The 18,253-nt window shown below is 50.3% G+C and overlaps 1 protein-coding gene across 1 annotated transcript in view; it reads left to right on the top strand.

The window, feature by feature from the left end:
* The first annotated feature begins 3,055 nt into the window (after positions 1-3,055).
* The window catches only part of Cacna1a (calcium voltage-gated channel subunit alpha1 A), a 270,463-nt gene continuing 255,265 nt past the window's right edge, over positions 3,056-18,253 (top strand). Inside the window, 1 exon segment of the mRNA XM_038312389.1 lies at positions 3,056-3,127. Within this exon segment, the coding sequence (XP_038168317.1) occupies positions 3,090-3,127 (38 nt within the window). The 5' untranslated portion in view covers positions 3,056-3,089.

Raw genomic sequence — 18,253 nt, 5'->3', positions numbered from 1 at the left:
TTATCCACCATCTACTCTTCCCCCTCCCATTTTGGCTGGAATTGGAAGTTTGCTAGGCAAGGGCTCTACCTCTGAGTCATGCCCCTAACCCCTCACTGGGGGATTCTTAGCAGGCCGTCTACAGCTGAGCCACGTTTGCTAGCTCCTGGTCTTTTCTGTGTTAGTTCAGGAATAGATATATAATCCGCAGCACACTACACTTGTGAGAGTCTTCCTTTTGTGTGTCCCTAACTACAGAGAGGTTAGTTAGGGACAGACAATTCTGCCAGTGGGCAGGAACTTCGTTGCAGGGGTCAGTGGGACAGGTCCATGCTCCCACCTCTCATGCTCAGTCGCATGTTTGTAAAACAGCACATTGTCACAGGGGTCAGGGAGACAGGTCTATGCCCCCACCAAAACAACTGGCAGCTATTAAAGGCATAGTGCTTTGGGAGGGGAGCAGTGGGAGATGCTCACAGTTTAGAATGAGGGTGTAGGGGCAAGAGAGGGAAACATGAAGGCACAGGAAGGATGGATCTAGTAGGCCCCACAGGTTCCAGGATTTAAAGAGACTGGAGGGTTCCTGCCCTGGTCATGGAGTATGATGGATTTTAAGAAGGTGAACAGCAAGGAGAGAGGCCTTATGATCTGGGGCTGCCTCATTCTCTGCATTTATGTATGGAACACGCATAGATGCCGGAGTTGCTTCTGTCTGCGCGAGAAGCTTCCGAATTGCGCTCGCTTGTGCCAAGTTTTGAAGGCGTAAATCACAAACAATCCCACACCAGTTTGGAATTATGATTAATAGAATAGTTATTTATTTGAAGGGCAAAAACTTATAGATCACTGTCCCAGACAACGGCCCTCTGCGCAACCAGGAAGGGAGCCTAGTCACCGGAAGCGGAGCTGGAAGCCAGAGAGCGAGCGGAGGGAAGTGGCCGCATTTTTAAAAAGAGAGACCACGCCCCAATGGGCTGGTATCTCAGCGGCTATTGGCTGAAGGAGCGGAAGGAGCTCCAGCAACAAAGTTTCCAACTGGTTCTGAGAGTAGGGAAATGAGTTTGGGTTTGAAAAGACGCCACAAGGAAAGGATTGATTCCAAACGGCATGTCTTCCCTATGGTCCGTGATGCCCCGAGGGATCTCCTCATCACCTTCCGTGCTCACATTCTCCACTTTCCTCTTTACTTAGGCCTTCCCATGAGCCCCTGCTTGGCCTGTGAGCAAGACCCACACAGTTCTGCCTCAGGGCCTTTGCACTGCTCTGGAGGGATGAAAAGTCCTTTATTCAAATGCCTGCATGATTTCTGCATCACCTTCAGGTCCCTGCTTGGTGGTCACCTCCACAGCAGCCTTCTCTTGGCTTCACTTAATGCATAACTGGCTCCCAACACATCCTGTCAAGCCTCTGTAAAGGCTAAATTGAGTGCTGTCTGAAACTGATATATTCAAGTGTAATCCCAAGTACCTTTAGACGAGGCTGTATTTGGAGAAAGGGCCTTTTAAATAGGTAACTCATGAGCTGGGGATGTAGCTCGGTTTGGTATGGTGCTTGCCTGGCATATGCAAGGCATGCTCAACCCCCAGCCCTGCATAAAGCCAGCCGAAGAATCACACATCTGTAATCCCAGGAGGATCCCTGCAGGCTGGAGGTCAGCCCAGGCAGCAGAATGAGAGCGTCTCAAACTACAGCCTCCCCTGCCCACAGATGCTCTGTGCTCTTGGCACGGTATAAGAGCCAGTCGCTTCGACAAAGGCCGGGGCATACGGTGGCCCTTGTGGATGGGGAAAGCTCTCAGTCCCCACGGCAAATCTGTCCTGAACACACACTTAATGATTTTCCTTGTCCTTATTCCCAAACAACAGCGTGTTGACCACACTCACAGCAACCCCACTGTGTCCCAGGTCTCCTAGAGAGACTGGAGTCTGTAGGACTGTGTTCTCCACTCTGTATGTAAGTCTATGCCTTTTCCCTACGGGGACCTAGCCTCTGTAGGATTTGGGGTCTCTGGCAGTCCTGGGTGACAGTGGACAGCTGGCCTTGCTGACAGCAGCCCAAGGTACACCCTGCTCCTGCCTTATCCTGGTCCCTGTCTGTCCCTCTCTCACTAGAATGTCTTCTTTGCATGGGAAGTGGCTTCTCTGTGTATCCACAGCACACGTGTGAGCCACCTTGCTCCTGTCCTCCTCAGTCTCAAAGCGCTGTGCTCATCAAAGGGGCTGGGATGTTTCAGCCCAAGAAATGGTGACTTGAACAGGCCTCCACACACATATGCATACATGTCCATGCGCTACGTGCACTGCATGCACATGAACACAGACAAGGCATTTTTAAAAAATGAGATGAAAAACCTAACCGTTGGTCCCCCTTGTGCTTCCTACACCCCAAAAGGAAGCAGATGGGGACCAGACGTCTAGCCCAGCACATCTGAGCTTGAACTTGCCATCAGGGGTCTGGAGTTCACAGGTCACAAGCCCAGAACACAGAGAGTAGGGGCTCCAGAGGGTCCGTTCCGCAGAAGGAAACTGCTAGATGCGAGAAAACACCTCTACCCCAACCCACCCAGTCTGGCTGGCATCTGGAGCCAGGTGGTCCTAGTGCTCAGCATCAGCCACACCCTTGTGCCCTTTCAACCCACGGCCTGTGTTGCCCGGCAACTGCTAGAAGTGTCTTTCCTGTCCCCCAGTTGCCAAGGGAATACTCAATCCTGGCAGCCAGGCCCGGGGTGCTGAACTTCCGGGTGCAGGGTGGGGTGGCCTCTGCTGCCCTGCCCACACCTGCTCGCGCGGCCCTGGCTTCCTTGCAGCTTCTCTCACTCTGCTCTCCCCGTCTTCCTTCTCCCTCCAGTTTCCTCTCCTGGGATTTCTGAGTGAGGTCCATGGATGCCGAAGGCCTCCTGGGGCTCTGACCCCATGCTTCCCCCACTCAGTCATGACGTCCTGCACCGCCCAAGCTGCCCAGGAGCGGACTGCACTCTGGCAGGCTCACGCAGGCCCCTGCACGTCTCGTGGTCACAGCAGATGAGCGGCAGCCTCGACGGGCCAACTCTGAAACGGCGCGGTGGCGTGGTGGACCACCGGGATGTCATCTTGGCCCACCAAGCGCACAAAATGCATAGCACCCCTCAGGCCAGAAGGAAAGAGTGGGAGTAAGTATGTGCGGGTCAGGCTGTGCGTGGGCTCGTGGGCCAGTCGGAGCTGGCAAGCTTCAGGGTGCTCAATGAGCTGATAATCTATGTGGTTACTGAAGACTCACGTTTTCCTTAGGAGTCTCGATCAACATTCTGCCTGTGGGTTGCCTTGAATTCTCTGAGCCGGCTTTGTGAAGGACCCAGGTCTCTTGCAAGCAGTGCAGCCAGAAAGGGCTAGTGAAGGGGACTGATGCTTCTGCTGGGGATGTGGTGGGGAAAGGCTGAGAAATATTGCCTTCTAGAAGCACCCCCAGAACCCCTGTCGACTCTCACTGCAGTTTCCAGAGCCAGGGATAGACCTTTGCGCTGAAGGGAGAGTGGGAGGCCAGCTTGGGTTGGGAGAGTGTGGTGCTTTCCTGACTTGGTTTATCAACCCCAAGTGGGCCTGGGGCGGGGGAATAGAGGATTGGGGGTGGGGTGGGGGAGAGCAGCCACCTGGTGCTTGGGACTGAAAACCTCTTCCCAGGATCCTTCAGTGGTTGTAGAAACCAGCCGCGCTGAGATGTTCTTTTGCTGTTGCTTTTCTAGGCAGATTGCTAAGGCTTACTAAAAACGTTTTTCCCCCAAAGGTGCAAAAGCCGGGGAGGGTTTCTGGGCTGACAATGATGGATGTGATTTGAGCACCAGTAACAGCGCAAGCAGCTGGTGCTGGCGGGACAGAAACCATCAGCTTTAAGGGGTCCCTCCGTCTCCACACACTGCCTGTCTCAGAGAGGCTCAGTGTGCGGTCAGCCTGCTTCTCTGCAGCTGTCGCTGTTTTCTTCTGTTGCTGGAGGAGGCTGGGGTGCTGGGTGAAGCCAGTGAGTGCTGGTGCGCGTGTGCAAATGCAAGGGCCTGACCACGTGTGGCAACTGGTTTGAAGTATAACTTCTGGCGAGTAGCTGCAGCATATGACCTCTCAGGTGGTCCTAGAGATTATGGCGACACCTGGTGGCATATTTGAGCATCTACAGGCAGCAACAATGCCACTTTAGTCTACCCATGCATCAGTTGTCCCATCCGTACATCTTCCCATGCACCCCTGATTTCCCCCTCCCTCCTCCACCCATGTCCAACCCATGCACTCTTCAGCCCATCTGCCAACCCATCCATCCATCCTTCCATAGGTGCCGGGATAGGACCTTTCCAGGGCTTCTCCCCAACCCCTTCCTCTTCAGCTCTCCCCACTCACACTCTCCCTTGCTTGGTTCTCTCAGAAGCAATGAGACTCTGGGTATTCCTGCAAACTTGCTGCAAGGCAACTTTTTAGGGACGGAAAAGTGGGGGTTTTTTTTGTCTGCATGTGGAGAGGGGTGGGCCATGGCACACATGTGGAGGTCAGGTGACATCTTGCTGGAGTGGTTCTCTTCCTTCCGCTGTGTGGCTTCTGGGAACTGAACTGAGGTTGTCAGCTTTAGAAGCAAGTGCCTTAACCTGTTGAGCCATTGTCTCCATGCAAGGAAAGTGGTTTAAAGAACTGAAAAACACTGTGGTCCCTGGAAAAGGGTAGGTACAATACTGAGAATGAATACTCACTTAGCCGCAGTGAGCTTGACCCAGGGCTCAGCTCTTTTGGCCTTCCTGTGCAAGCTCAGCCCTGGCCTAGGATGCTTTCAACTTATTCCCAATGTAAGCCCTTTCTGTTGGCCATAGTATAGCTGGTAGACTTTACTGATCCCTGGTCCCTGATCCACTGTGGAATCTGAGCCAAGTCCCTAGTCTCTCACTGGGTGATTCTAGGCAGGGTCTCTACTTCTGAGCCACACCCCCAGCCCTTCACTGGGGGATTCTAGGCAGGGTCTCTACCACTGAGCCACACCCCCAGGCCCTCACTGGGGGATTCTAGGCAGGTGTTCTTCTGCTAGGATTTCTGTCCTTGTCATGAAGACAACTTTTGGACAGACCCCTGTCATATTTACTTTTACTTATTTAAACATATGTTATGCTAAACTTGGCATGTGCATTGTAATATACATAAAAATAAAAATGGAAAGGAGGACATCAATAAAATATATAATATTTTGAAATAACCTATTTTGAAGACATTTTGTTTTCTTTTTTTGAGACAAGAATCTCTCTATTTAGCCCTGGCTAGCCTGGAACCTGCTAGGTAGACCAGGCTGGCCTCAAACTCACAGACCACCACTTGTATCTGCTTCTTGAGTGCTGAGTTGTGACCGGAGGCAGATCTTGATGTATAGCACGGGCTGGCATCACACTTGTGACCCTCCAGTCTTGGCCAAAACTCGAGGACTCCAGGCCTTCCTGTGAGGGTTAGTGTTAACTGCCAACTTGACAGAATCCAGAGACATCAGAGAAGGATCTCCGGGTAGTTATGCTGGTTTTGTGGACTGAAGCATAAGATCTGCCCTCAGCAAATGGTACTTTCTCAACTCTTCATTGGTCCCCAAACTGCATAAAACGGAGAAAACAGATTGAGTGCCAGTTCACACATCAGTCTATCCCTCTCTGCCCTTCACTGAGGACAGTGTGAGCATCTGTCTTAGGCTCCGCTGTGATGGGCTGCCCTTATGAACAGGGAGCTGAGACCCACCTTTCCCGCCCAAGTCTCCGCAGAACATTATGGCATTGGAACAAGGCACCGGTTCTAAGTCCATCCCCTGCCTTGGGGTTTACTTTCCCTAGGACACTGCTCTGTGTGAGTGTTTTTGCTCTGCACATGTTTGAGTAGAAGTCACTCAAACCCCACAAGTCCATGATCACATTCAATAGTTGCCAGGATTTCTGGGTTCATGCCACAAAGCCACTCTTCTCTTTCTTATTTTCTGAGGATTGTAGAGCAGATCTCAGCTCTTAGCTGGCTTTATAAGCCCAGTCTACATCTCTAAAGCACACGACTTCCCCACCCACCCCCATGCTATCATCACACTGACGGCATCAGTCACAATGCTCACGGCCCTTGTACCTGGTGGACCTTCCGCTTTCCTGGATCTTTTTTTTTTAAAAAATACTGATCTCTTGGAACAAGGGGGCTCTGTGTTATGTTTGATTATTGATTCTGCTTTTGCAATGGAGAAGGACACAGAGAACCTAGATGAGCCAGCGAAGGCTCCAGCACCATCACCAGCCACCCCCGGAGCTTGCTGGCCTCCTAACTGGTGTCGAATCCCTGTCCCTATGTGACCATTGATCTAGGGGCTCCTAGGGATGAAGTGTGTGAATGGTCCATCTCTCTGGCTGGATCAGTCTGGGCTATGGAATAGCCATATCAGAACAATCCTTACTTGCCTTCTCCTCCTCTCCTCTTTCCTCTTTTTCTCTCCCCTTCTTTCCCTGTCCTTCCCTCGTATTCTAGCCTTGACCTCTTGATATTCCTGCCTCTGCTTCCCATGTGCTGGAATACAGGTGTGTGCCACCAGGCTTGGATAAAATTCCTTTCCTTTGTGTTGTGTGTGTGTGTGTGTGTGTGTGTGTGTGTGTGTGTTGCTATAGGCCACTTGTTCGCCTCAGCCACCTGGAACCAAAATAACCACACAGAAACTGTATTAATTAAAACACTGCTTGGTCCATTAGCTCTAGCTTCTTATTGGCTAACTCTTATATTAATTTAACCCATTTCTATTAATCTGTGTATGGCCACATGGCAGTGGCTTATAGGCAAAGATTCAGCATGTCTGACTCTAGCAGCTCCATGCCCCCCCCCCTCTCTCTCTCTGCCTTCTTCCTCCCAGCATTCAGTTCCATCTTCCCCACATACCTAAGTTCTGCCCTATCAACAGGCCAAGGCAGTTTCTGTATTCATCAATGATAATCACAGCACGCAGAGGGGACTCCCACATCGTGTGTGTGTGTGTGTGTGCGTGCGTGTGTCTGTGTTTGTGAGGGGGGGTCAAAGGTCAACCTCAGGTAGTCTTGTCTGATCTGGAACTTGCCAAGCAATCTAGACTGGCCCGCTAGGAAGCCTCCAGGAGTCCATTGTCCCTACTTCCCCAGTGCTGGGATTACAAGTGTTCATCACCATGCCTGGGTGTGTGTAGATTCTGGGGACCAAAGTCAGTACTCATGCTTACAAACAAGCATCGACTAGCTGAGCCACCCTCCCGGCCCATCTTTCCTTTTGAAGGCTGAATAATATTCCATCACATTTCTAGACCTCAGTTAGTTTACCTGTCCTGTCGATGGGACCTTGTGCCTCCCCTCTGCCTATGAAGCCACACCAAACATGTATCTACAAATGCCCCTCTGAGGCCCTGCTTTCAGTTTTGGGGGGTTTATATCATGAGGTGGAATTGCTAGAAAGTGAGGTTTTGCTGAAGTTTTCTGATGTTTAAACCCTCTCTCCACTGTTTCCTTTGCTCTTCAGCTGGACATGGCAGCACATGCCTACCCTTCCACCACCCAGGAAGTGGAAACAGGAGGTTAGACGTTCAAGATCATCTTCAACCAATATCAATTTCAGGCCAGCTTAGCTCACAGAGTAAAATCCTGTTTCAAAGAATGAAAAACAAAACAAACAGCGTCTTAGTGGGTGAAGCACTCCCCTGGCGTGTGTTAGGTTTGGGGTTCCACCTAAGCACCCCAGAAACCCAAATGTGGTAATGCAGGCCTGTAATCCCAGCATTGACAACACAGAGGCAAGACTTCAAGGTCATCCTTGTCTACAAAGAAAGTCAAAGGCCTCTTGGGCTGTATGAAACCCTGTCTCAAAAAACAAAACAAACAAAAAACCAATAAAGCCAAACCTTTCCCTAAAAAAAAGAGAGATAAAGGGTGGAAGGAGGCTGGAGAGATGGCTCAGTGGTTAAGAGCATTGCCTGCTCTTCCAAAGGTCCTGAGTTCAATTCCCAGCAACCACATGGTGGCTCACAACCATCTGTAATGAGGCCTGCAGGAAGAATACTGTATACATAATAAAAAAAAATAAATATTAAAAAAAAGAAAGGAGTGGGAAAAAAGTCAGGTGATGGTGGTGCATGCCTTCAATCCCAGCACTCGGAAGGCAGAGGCAGGTGGATCTCTGTGAGTTTGACGCCAGCCTGGTCTACAAAAGCTAGTTTCAGGACAGGCTCCAAAGCTACAGAGAAACCCAGTCTAAGAGGAAAAGAAAAAGGAGCAGAGAGACTAAGGCAAGGGAAGAAGGGGATAAGGAAGAGAGAAGAGAAGAGGAAGGGAGGGGAGCAAAGAGAGAAAAAGAGAGGAGGGGAGAAGAGAGGAGAGGAGAGGAGCAGAGATAGCCCCCATGGGTACTGGGTACTACAGTGTGTATCTGGGTTACCTGAGCTGCTTCTGGGGTCCTGTGACTGAAGCTCCCCCGCTTGCCCAAGGAGTAAGGTTAGTCACCTGATAAGTGCCCCTCGGGCAGTGTCTTCTTGAGTCTGTCAGTTCTGGCTACCCTTTGCTAGCGATCAAGTTAGACGGGCACTGTTTTGCTGCGTCTCAGGATGGACGGAGTCTCCGCTCAGTGGTCTCTTCTGCGTGCCAAGGAAACATGGCTTCAAGCCTCCTGTCCCTGAATCACTCAGTTTTCACAGGTTCAAGCAGGACGTCACCCTGTCTCAGATCTCGGTCCTACCTATACTGTCCTGCAAGGATGCTCAGCTCTTTTTCCACCACTGAGCACAGTAAGACAGAACAGGAGGATTCGGTAAAGCCAAGGGGCTTAGGGTCAGTCACCTTAAGGATTGTAGAGTTAAGAGCCTTCCTTCATCCTCCTCCCTCCCTCCCTTCTTACCTCCCTCCCTCCCTTCCTCCCTTTCTTTTGTGACAGGGACTCAGCCTGCAGTCCAGCTGCTTTGGCACTCAGAAAGCTCTCCTGCTGAGGACCCACAGTCCTGGGACTGCAGACGTGCACCACTGATTCTGCCCTTCCTTCTTCCATCACCTTGAGAGTCCTCAGCCCTGGAGTGCCGGGATTGCACACACAGCCACTGTGCTCCACCCAGCTCAATAATGAAACTAGAACAGAGAGAGAATCTTGAAAATAATATGAACTTTTCAAGGATGTAATCAACTATGAGTCGCCTTTTAATATAATTTATTTTATGTGCACATCTCTGTACCATGTGCACTCAGAACCCTTGGAGGCCGGAGGAGAGCCTCAGATTGCCAGTGACTAGAGTTACAGATAGTTGTGAGTTGTCATGTACTTGCTGGGAATTGTGCCTGGGTCCTCTGGAAGAGCAACCAGTGCTCTTAACCACTGAGCCATCCCTCTACAGCTGCCCCACCCACTTTTTTCTTAAAGTTACATTGATGGGCTGTGTATGGGAGCGGTGGGGTGCTTGCCTAGCTTCCCGACCATCCCCAGCCCCAGGCTCCATCCCCAGCCCCTCAGGAAAGCACAAATGCTGACTTGCGCTCTCTAGAGAAGCCTGTGGCCACCATGAGAGTCGCACCTGCTCTCCCTGAGCTCACTGAGAAGTGAGGGAAGTGGGTGAGTTACCATGGCCATCAGTTTCGATATATTATGTGGTGGGAACATGTGGAATCCTTTCTTTTAGCCATTTTCAGATGAAATTGTTAACCGGAATTGCAGGCTCACAGCTTCCAAGGTTGCAGCCCATGGTCACCAGCTCCAGGTTCTGGGTTATGTGTTTATGGCAAGGATGTCATGGTGGGCTGTGTGGTGGAGCAGGGCGTCTCACCTCAAGGCCTGCTGGAAGGAGAGAGGGATCAGGATTCTAAATGCTTACTGGGGTCCAGCCCCCTGTGACCTCACTTTCTCCCACTGGGCTCCACCCCTCAAAGGTTCCACTACTTCCGGATAGCACCACGGGCTTCAGCAGAAGGCCTTTGGGGGGCACCTCAGGTTCAAATCATAACAGGAAGTGGCCTGGGACACTTCAAAAACACACCTCCGTTGGCATGCCACCTCCAAGCAGTCCCCAGCAATGCAGCCTGGATTCAGCCTGGATGCATTAACTCATCAGAAGGGTGAGTTCTGCCATGATCCAGGCCCAACTCAATAGCACCACCTGGGAACCAGGCACTAAGCAATGAGCGTCAAATTCCTGCATCTGGTGACTGTTCTTTCCTCCCTCCCCTGTTTAGTTTTTTTGTTTGTTTGTTTGTTTTGTTTACGAGCTTTTTGATTGTTTTCTGGACATTCATAGACCCATAAAATTCTCTGTGTGCGCAGGTGCGCACAAGGACGGTCAGGTGTGCCGTGAGCTTGTACGTGCCTGCAGGTGTCTTTGAGTCAGAGGTTAACCTTAGGCGTCCTTCCCCCGGTGCCCAAGCAGGCCAGAAGAGGGCGCCTCTCTTCTGTTAGAGTTCCGGGCGCGAGGAACGCTCTCAACTAGGAGTGGAGTGGTCTCTCTGCCTTGCTGGTTTAGTCCCAGAGCTGGGATTAACCACACCTGACGTTTTACATGGGTTCTGGGGATAGAAGTCAGGCTCTTCAGCTTGCATGACAAGCACTTTACTCCCTGAGCCATCCCTTCTGGCCCCTGCTTAGTGTTTACCTGTAGTTGGACATGGTATCCCTACTTCTGGAAACATTTGGGGATAGTTTTGTCTCATAACGCAAGAACTGTCTTTGAAACGGACTGTCTGGCTCCTGTGGCTGAAAAATATTTCCTTTAGGGCCTTTTAGGAACGGGGTTTGCTGACTGGTGGGTAAGAACCGCCGGCTGCCAGCTGAAGGGTCTATAGCCGACCACCAGGTGGCGCTGTGGTCCACGAGTTGAGCAGGTGCCGGGCCACCGAAGCCTAAAATCTAGCTCTCCAGTCCGCACCTCCTGGTCTTCTGCTTCCAGCCTGTAGGGAGCAGGGTTCTGAGACACTGGTGGCAGCTCCCTCAAGATGCTAATTCTTACCAGACTATAACCGATCCTCACCCAAAAGGCCAGCTCTTTTAAAATGCACAGCGAGTCTGGCAAAAAATCCGTCGCAGGAAGATGACCCAGTCAGTAGAGGGACTTTCTGCACAAGTCTGGAGAGCTGTGTTCAATTCCTGGAACCCATGCAAGTGTTCCGGAAGACACTCAGTTCTACAGAGTTATCTTCTGGTCCCCACATGCATGTTGTGGCACAGGTGTGAGAGCATCCATACACAGTAAGAGCGACTGGAACATTTAATTTTTACTTTTTAAAAAATATTTATTATGTATACAGTATTCTGCCTACAGGTAGACAGACAGGCCAGAAGGGGGCACCAGATCTCATTGCAGATGGCTGTGAGCCACCATAAGGTTGCTGGGAATTGAACTCAGGACCTCTAGAAGAGCAGCCAGTGATCTTAACCGCTGAACCAACTCTCCAGCCTGCCACTGGAAAATTTGAAAGATCAATTAGGATTGGGGTTGTGGCTTAGTGTCAGGGCTCTTGCCTAGCATCTGCAGACTTTGAATCCTGGTCCTACTACTCACTGATCCTGACGGCGGGAGGCCCCTCCTTCTCTATACCCAGTTTCCTGGCTGTAAAGTGAAGATAACGACAGCATCCAGCTCTGGGGGGCAAACAGTTCCTTTTATGTGGGGGTGTATACATGTTTGTGTGTGCAGGTCATATGTACACATGTAAGCATGTGCATGGAGGTCAGAGGTCATCACGAGTGTCATTCTTCAGGAACCCTCCACTAGCTTTGTTTCCTTAGTGAAGGTCTCTCTTTGTAGCCTTGGCTGTCCTGGAACTCAGTATGTAAATCTTTCTGCTTCTGCCTCTTGAGTGTTGAGATTAAAGGTGGGTGCCACCATGCCCGGCTTCCACTCTGGTTTTAAACACGAGGTCTCTCACTGGGACCGAGGCTCATCAGTTAGGCTAAGCTGACTGATAGCAAGTCCAGGGATTTTTCTGACTCTTCTTCCCTCATGCTAGGGTTACACGAATACAAGGCTTTCTCCGTGGGTTCAGGAATGAAGCTGAGGTCCTTATGCTTGGAAGGCAAATGCTTTCTGCACTGTTTCCTCTCCACAACCTGAGGCAGCAGCTTCTCTAACAGAGCAGGCTCGCAGGCACTCTCCCTCAGGTCTCTGCACCTCGAGGCAGAAAGGACAAATGGTCTCAGCGCCTTGTCCCCACAAGGAAAAGAAAACAACTCTAACCAAACTGAAACTTGACTTTTAAAAAGGAGCTGCTTGGGAATCAGAACACTTTTTTGGGGGGTGGGGAAGGCAGGTTGAACAATTCTAGCCTAGTTGATATTAAAAAGAAATAGGTCTGGTCCCAGGGCACTGCTTTTCCAGTGCAGCTGGCTGGCTTGCAGGGCAGAGAGACCCTCTTTTTGTCCTTTGAATACTGGCCTTGGCTTCGAGCCACAGAGGAAGGTCTGCAGAGGCTCTGGAGTGCCTGCCCCTCCCACAGTGCCTGGCAGGCTCTCCATGCTAGCTGCTGGCTCCAGAGTGTCTTGTTAGCACATGTCCCTGAAGTCACCCTTCTGATTTTTTTTTCTGAGACAGGGTTTCTCTGTGTCCAGGACTGTCCTGGCTGTCCTGGAACTTGATTTGTAGACCAGGCTGGCCTCAAATTCCTTGAGATCCTCCTGCCTCTGCCTCGCAAGTGCTGGGATTAACAGGCATGCGCCACCACCACCCAGCCACCCTTCTGATCTTATTGGACTTTTGATGTAGGATTCGGCTGTGCCTCCGGTTGCTAGTCTCCAACAGCCCAAAGCCATCCCTTCCTCATGGGGTCTGTGAGCTTGAGCTGACCTGTCCCTTCCTGTCTCTTACTGCCATCACAGGACGATGCTAAGCTTTCAACACCCCACATTTATATTTCAAACAGGGTCTCTGATTGGCCTAGAGCTTGCTAATGGGGCAAGCCTGGCTGGCTAGTGAGCCCCATAGATCTGCCCGTCTTCATACCCCAGTGCTGGGAGTGAAGGGAAAGGTGTCGGATCAGGACCCTCAAGACCAAGTTCTCAGGTCCTTTTTGCATGGTAAAAACAGGACTTTACCACCGGAGCCATTTCCCCAGCCCCGGCACACTTTCTAGATGGCGACTGTGCACACGGGTAGACCTGTAATTTTGTTTGTTTTGTTTTCGGTTGTTGTTTCTGACTGACTCTGCAGTGCAGACTGGCTTCGAGTCATGACCCTCCTGTCTCAGTCTTACATGCTGGAATGATTCATGTGACTCACCGCTGGCCCCTGCAGGTTCTGCTAGTGGCTCCACTCAAACGGACCCCTTGACTCTGTCTCTGGCTGTACTTTCTCCCCTGGGTCAAATCCCACCACTCCATCTGTTGTTCCTCGTGTTTTGTTATTTTGGGGTTTGGTTTCCTATGGTTTTGGGGTATGGAACTAGGGACCTCATGCGTGTCAACCACGCTCTCTACCCCCAGGCCACAGCCAGAAGATTTTTTTATTTTTAAAAATAATTTTTCTCTCTCTCCCTCTCTCTCTGTCTCTCTCTCTGTCTCTCTCTCTCCCTCTCTCTCTGTCTCCCTCTCTCTCTCTCTCTCTCTCTCTCTCTCTCTCTCTCTCTCTCTCTCTGTGTGTGTGTGTGTGTGTGTGTGTGTGTGTGTGTGTGCATGCCAAGTGTTCAGATGCCTGTGAAGTCTAGAGAAAGGCACTTGATTCCCTGGACCTGGAGTTGCAGGCAGTCATGAGCCTGACTGGATACTGGAACCAAGGTCAGATCCTCTGGGATAGTCTGAGATAGCAACTAATGCTCTCAAAAGCTGAGCCATCTCTCTAGCCCATTCTAGCCCTGAAATTCAAGGCCATCATGCCTGGCCTTAAGTGCTTTTGCCTTCAAGGCCTTTCTGCTTGCTGTTCCCTCTGCCTGCAATGTCTTTCATGTGATGGTTCCTTCCATGTGGGTCTTTGCTCTGATGCCATTTATTGGTATAGAAATTGGTAGAGCCTCTGTCTAGATTCCCCCAAAGAGGGGTTGGGGGTGTGGCTCAGTGATACAGCAATTGGGGGATGGAGCTTTATTGGCACGGGAAGAATCTGGGTCCTCCTACTGTGATTCTCCCAGGTCATTTTAACCCACATTACAGTGCCTCACTTTCTTCCTTACCTTTTATGCTCATCTGAGACAAAACCCCTCCCCCCGTTTCTTCATTTACAGTTTGGAAGTTATGAATCAGCTTTGAGGTGAGAACACACGTAAACAAAAACACATCAAAAACAAAGCATGACTCGAGCTTCCTAACTGGACACAGAGTAGCTCCAGCCCAATTCCGTTTGGGTTCTTACTCCTTGGCATCGATTCCTCTCTGTGTATCCAGGGAGCGCATGTTGGTCCTACTGGTTGTTTAGATGTTGAGGTGGTTCCATCCAAGCTAGCTAAGAGCAGTTGCTTACTCATGAGGAAGCTCCCCCAACCATTCAGGTCCCTTTACTGGTCCTGGATGATTCCAGATGCTTCCAGAAAATCCACATTCCTGGGCTTATGTCATCTGCAGGCATCCACAGGGGAGGGGCCCATTCACAGATGCTTAGCCTCTTCCCAGAAAATATCTGCTTAGGACTTGGGTCCCCATCCCTGCCACACTGAGTGAGCTTCAAGTGACAGGGCGCAGCTGGAGCAGAAGGATGGGCAGGTAGAATCCACACCGGGCCATGAGTCATCTACAGTCCAGGGAAGTCAAGGGATCCCTCTTTGAATGGATTTTAGATGATTGTGCCAGACAGAAGGAAAGCGATCATGTTAAAAGTGTTTGAAATCCTAGAGTTGTCCTGAAACATGCTTCTCTAAGAGCCGTGCAGAGCAGAACCAGTGGAGCTAACAGGATTAGTGGAGACGCCAAAGAAGTCATGAAAGCCAATGGACTTCCCGACCTCTTCCGGGAAACAGAAACACAATCTCTATTGGCAACAAAGTTGCAGTCACATGATCACTGCTGACCGCACTATGATCTATTGCTTCAAAGTGCCATTGCAGCTAGAAATGGTGAAAAGAAAGGTGGGGCGTTGGGCGGTGGTGGCGGACGCCTTTAATCCCAGCACTTGGGAGGGAGGCAAAGTCAGTTGGATCTCTGTGTGTTCGAGGCCAGCCTTGTCTACAAGAGCTAGTCCGAAGACAGATTCCAAAGCTAGAGAGAAATCTTGTCTCGAAAAACAAAAAAACCAAAACAACAACAAACACACACACACTCACAAAGATGTGGCTTTTTTTCCCATCCAAATTGCAGATTTTGTGAATTAAAAGCAAAATGCCATTCTGGGAATACAGGCTACCATCCCAGCATTGGGAGTCAGAGCTAGAATGGGCTAGGTAAGCAAGACTTGATCTCAAAATCAACAAACAGTCCCCCAATAAAGTGGGACAGGTGAAGGAAGAAGTGGATTCAGAGAGCACACTGAGATTTCTTGACGGTGTGTGTGTGTGTGTGTGTGTGTGTGTGTGTGTGTGTGTGTAAAGAGGTACCTAGAAGACCATAACAAGTTGGGACACAGAGCTGGAGAAAGGGCTCAGAGGTTAACAGCATCCACTGCTCTTGCAAAGGACCCCAGTTTAGTTCCCAGCATCCATGTCGGGCGCTCACAACTACCTGTGACTCCAGCTCCAACAAGTCTGAAGCTTTTGGCCTCTGAATTCACAAGGCACACCCCAACAGAGATACAAATAATTTAAAAAAATAGGAACCAGGGGCTGGAGAGATAGTTCAGGGTTTAGCGTGTGTTACTTCTGCAGAAGACCTGGGTTCAGCTTCCAGCACCTACATGGTGGCTCACAACCACCTGTAGCTTAAATTTCAGGAGATCTAATTCCCTCTTCTGGCCTCCATGGACACAAACTATTCATGTGCTGCACAGACTTACATGCAGCCAAAATACTCATACATATAAAATAAATATTTTAAATATGTATGTATGTATGTATGTATGTATGTATTTATTATGTATGCAAAATTCTGTCTGTGTGTATGCCTGCAGGCCAGAAGAGGGCACCAGACCTCATTACAGATGGTTGTGAGCCACCATGTGGTTGCTGGGAATTGAACTCATGACCTTTGGAAGAGCAGGCAATGCTCTTAACCTCTGAGCCATCTCTCCAGCCCCCTAAATAAATATTTTAAAAAATTAAAAATCTTTAGAAAAAGAAATCAGGGGAAGACAAAGGGCCAAGAGCTAGAGCTTGGGGAAACTGAGGAACAGAGTGCAGTGTGCCTTGGGCTCAGGAACAACAGCGGACAATACCAAGCCTTGATCCAAGTTCTCACCAGATTTGTAGTCACAGTGTGCTTGTCACACCCCACTCCTGGTACCAATTCCAGACTCCACTGACTTCTGCGGCACCTCCCCGGGGCTTTCTCCTTGTCTGTGAAATTGCATCACCTGCTTTAGAGTGGCGCATGCCCGGGTACAGTGAGCTAAAGAAAACCCGAGACCACTCAGGGCAATAAAGTCCTGCTGCGGGGTCCCGGACACTCAGCTCCAGGACCCCTGTGACTGCCAGGGCCTGCCAAAATGAGCAAGTCCTTCTGTAAAAATAGTACTGTGTGCCTCACGCCATCTCTAAACTACTTAGTAACGCCCGATACTTGTCTGCTCTGCAGACAGCTGTGTTGTATTGTGTGGGAAGTAGCGACATGACAGGGACTTCTATATGTTCCGTGGAGATGCAGTGTTCCCTCAAATGTGTTCAGCGCTCAGCTGATTGAATGGGTGCATGTAGACTCTGCACATGTGTAGGGCTAATGTCCTAGCCGTGTGACTCTAGGATGGGTGCGTGTAGACTCTGCACATGCCTAGGGCTCATGCTATCCTAGCCATGTGACTCTAGGTGGGACGGGAGCAACGCTGTTCATAGTCACTTGGATATACAATGGAAACTGTTTTAACTTGACTTGATAAACAGTCATACAGAGTGCAGCCATGCGATGCGGTGTTTTGATCTGAGCATGCGCTATCGGGAGAGTCAGAGCCGTTGTCGGGTTCAACATCTCCCGAGCTTCGCACTGAAAACCGAGGCACTGAATAAATCAACAACCCTGCTCTTCCCCCCTCCACTCCCTTTCTTCCTTTCTTCTCTTATATGTGTACACGTGTGCATGTGTGCACGCATGCATGTGGAGGCCCAGCTTCTGTCCCTCGGGCTCCTTATTTATGAGGCAGGCCTTGTCATCGGCCTGGAGCTTGCCAGGTAGGCTAGGCTGGCTTGCTAGTGAGCCCCTGGAATCTGCCCGTCTCTGCTCCCCGTGCTGTGCTTCCAAGTCCCGCTATTTCTTATGTGGGTTCTGGGCTCTCACTCGGGTCCTCATGCTTGTGTGGCGGGCTCTTCCCCACCACTTTTATTTAAGGCATTTTTATGCTCCCAAGAGGAAATCCCATACTCGCTGTTTTGGCTTTGGAGACAGGCTTGTGTTGTGTAGCCAAGGCCAGCCTCACGCTTGTGCCGCCTGGGTGCTGGGGGGCGAGGTGTCCGGCACCACACCTGGCTGCTGTCCTTTGCCTTTGTTGGTTCTCAGAACTGCAAGAGATGCAGCTTCTGGCTCAGTGTAATCAAGGCTCCAGCTAGCCCTCCAACGTCCCCTGCATTCTCTTTCTTTATGGACTATTCTGGACTGGCTTCTCCTGCAGCCCGGTGAGACTGTCTTCTTGGACACATCTACTAAGAATGTCTTCATGAACCAACGTCAAGCGTGCCCCATTACATCCTTTCCCCCCTTCTTTCTTTCTCTCTTTTCTTTCTTTTTGAAACAAGGTCTTGTTCTGTAGCCCAGGACAACCTTAAAGATACTCGCTTAAATCAAGCTTGCAGTTATCCTCCTGCATCAGCTTCCCTAGTGCTTGGATGACAAGCAGAACCACAATACTCAGCTCAAGAATGCTTTCTTTAGGGGCTGGAGAGATGGCTCAGAGGTTAAGAGCACTGACTGCTCTTCCAAAGGTCCTGAGTTCAATTCCCAGCAACCACATGGTGGCTCACAGCCATCTATAATGAGATCTGGTGCCCTCTTCTGGCATGCAAGCATACTTGGAAGGAATGTTGTATACATAATAAATAAATAAATCTAAAAAAAAGAATGCTTTCTTTAGAAGACAGGGATCCTTTTGGAGCCCACTGATCCACACTGCCCATCCATGGACAAATTGCTGCTAAGTATAAGCAGCTGACTAGAGGGCACTGTCTCTGCCCCTCTCTGACCTGAGTCAGAATTTACACCCCTGCTCCAGTATCTCCTGGGCATATGGCTCTGCAGCTGCGGCTGGGTCTCTTGTCCTGAGACATGGAGCATCCTGATCC

This window comes from Arvicola amphibius, chromosome 15, assembly GCF_903992535.2.
Source record: "Arvicola amphibius chromosome 15, mArvAmp1.2, whole genome shotgun sequence".
Classification (NCBI taxonomy): domain Eukaryota; kingdom Metazoa; phylum Chordata; class Mammalia; order Rodentia; family Cricetidae; genus Arvicola; species Arvicola amphibius.
Note: the sequence above shows the minus strand (reverse complement) of the source record. Positions and strands in the feature narration are given on the sequence as shown.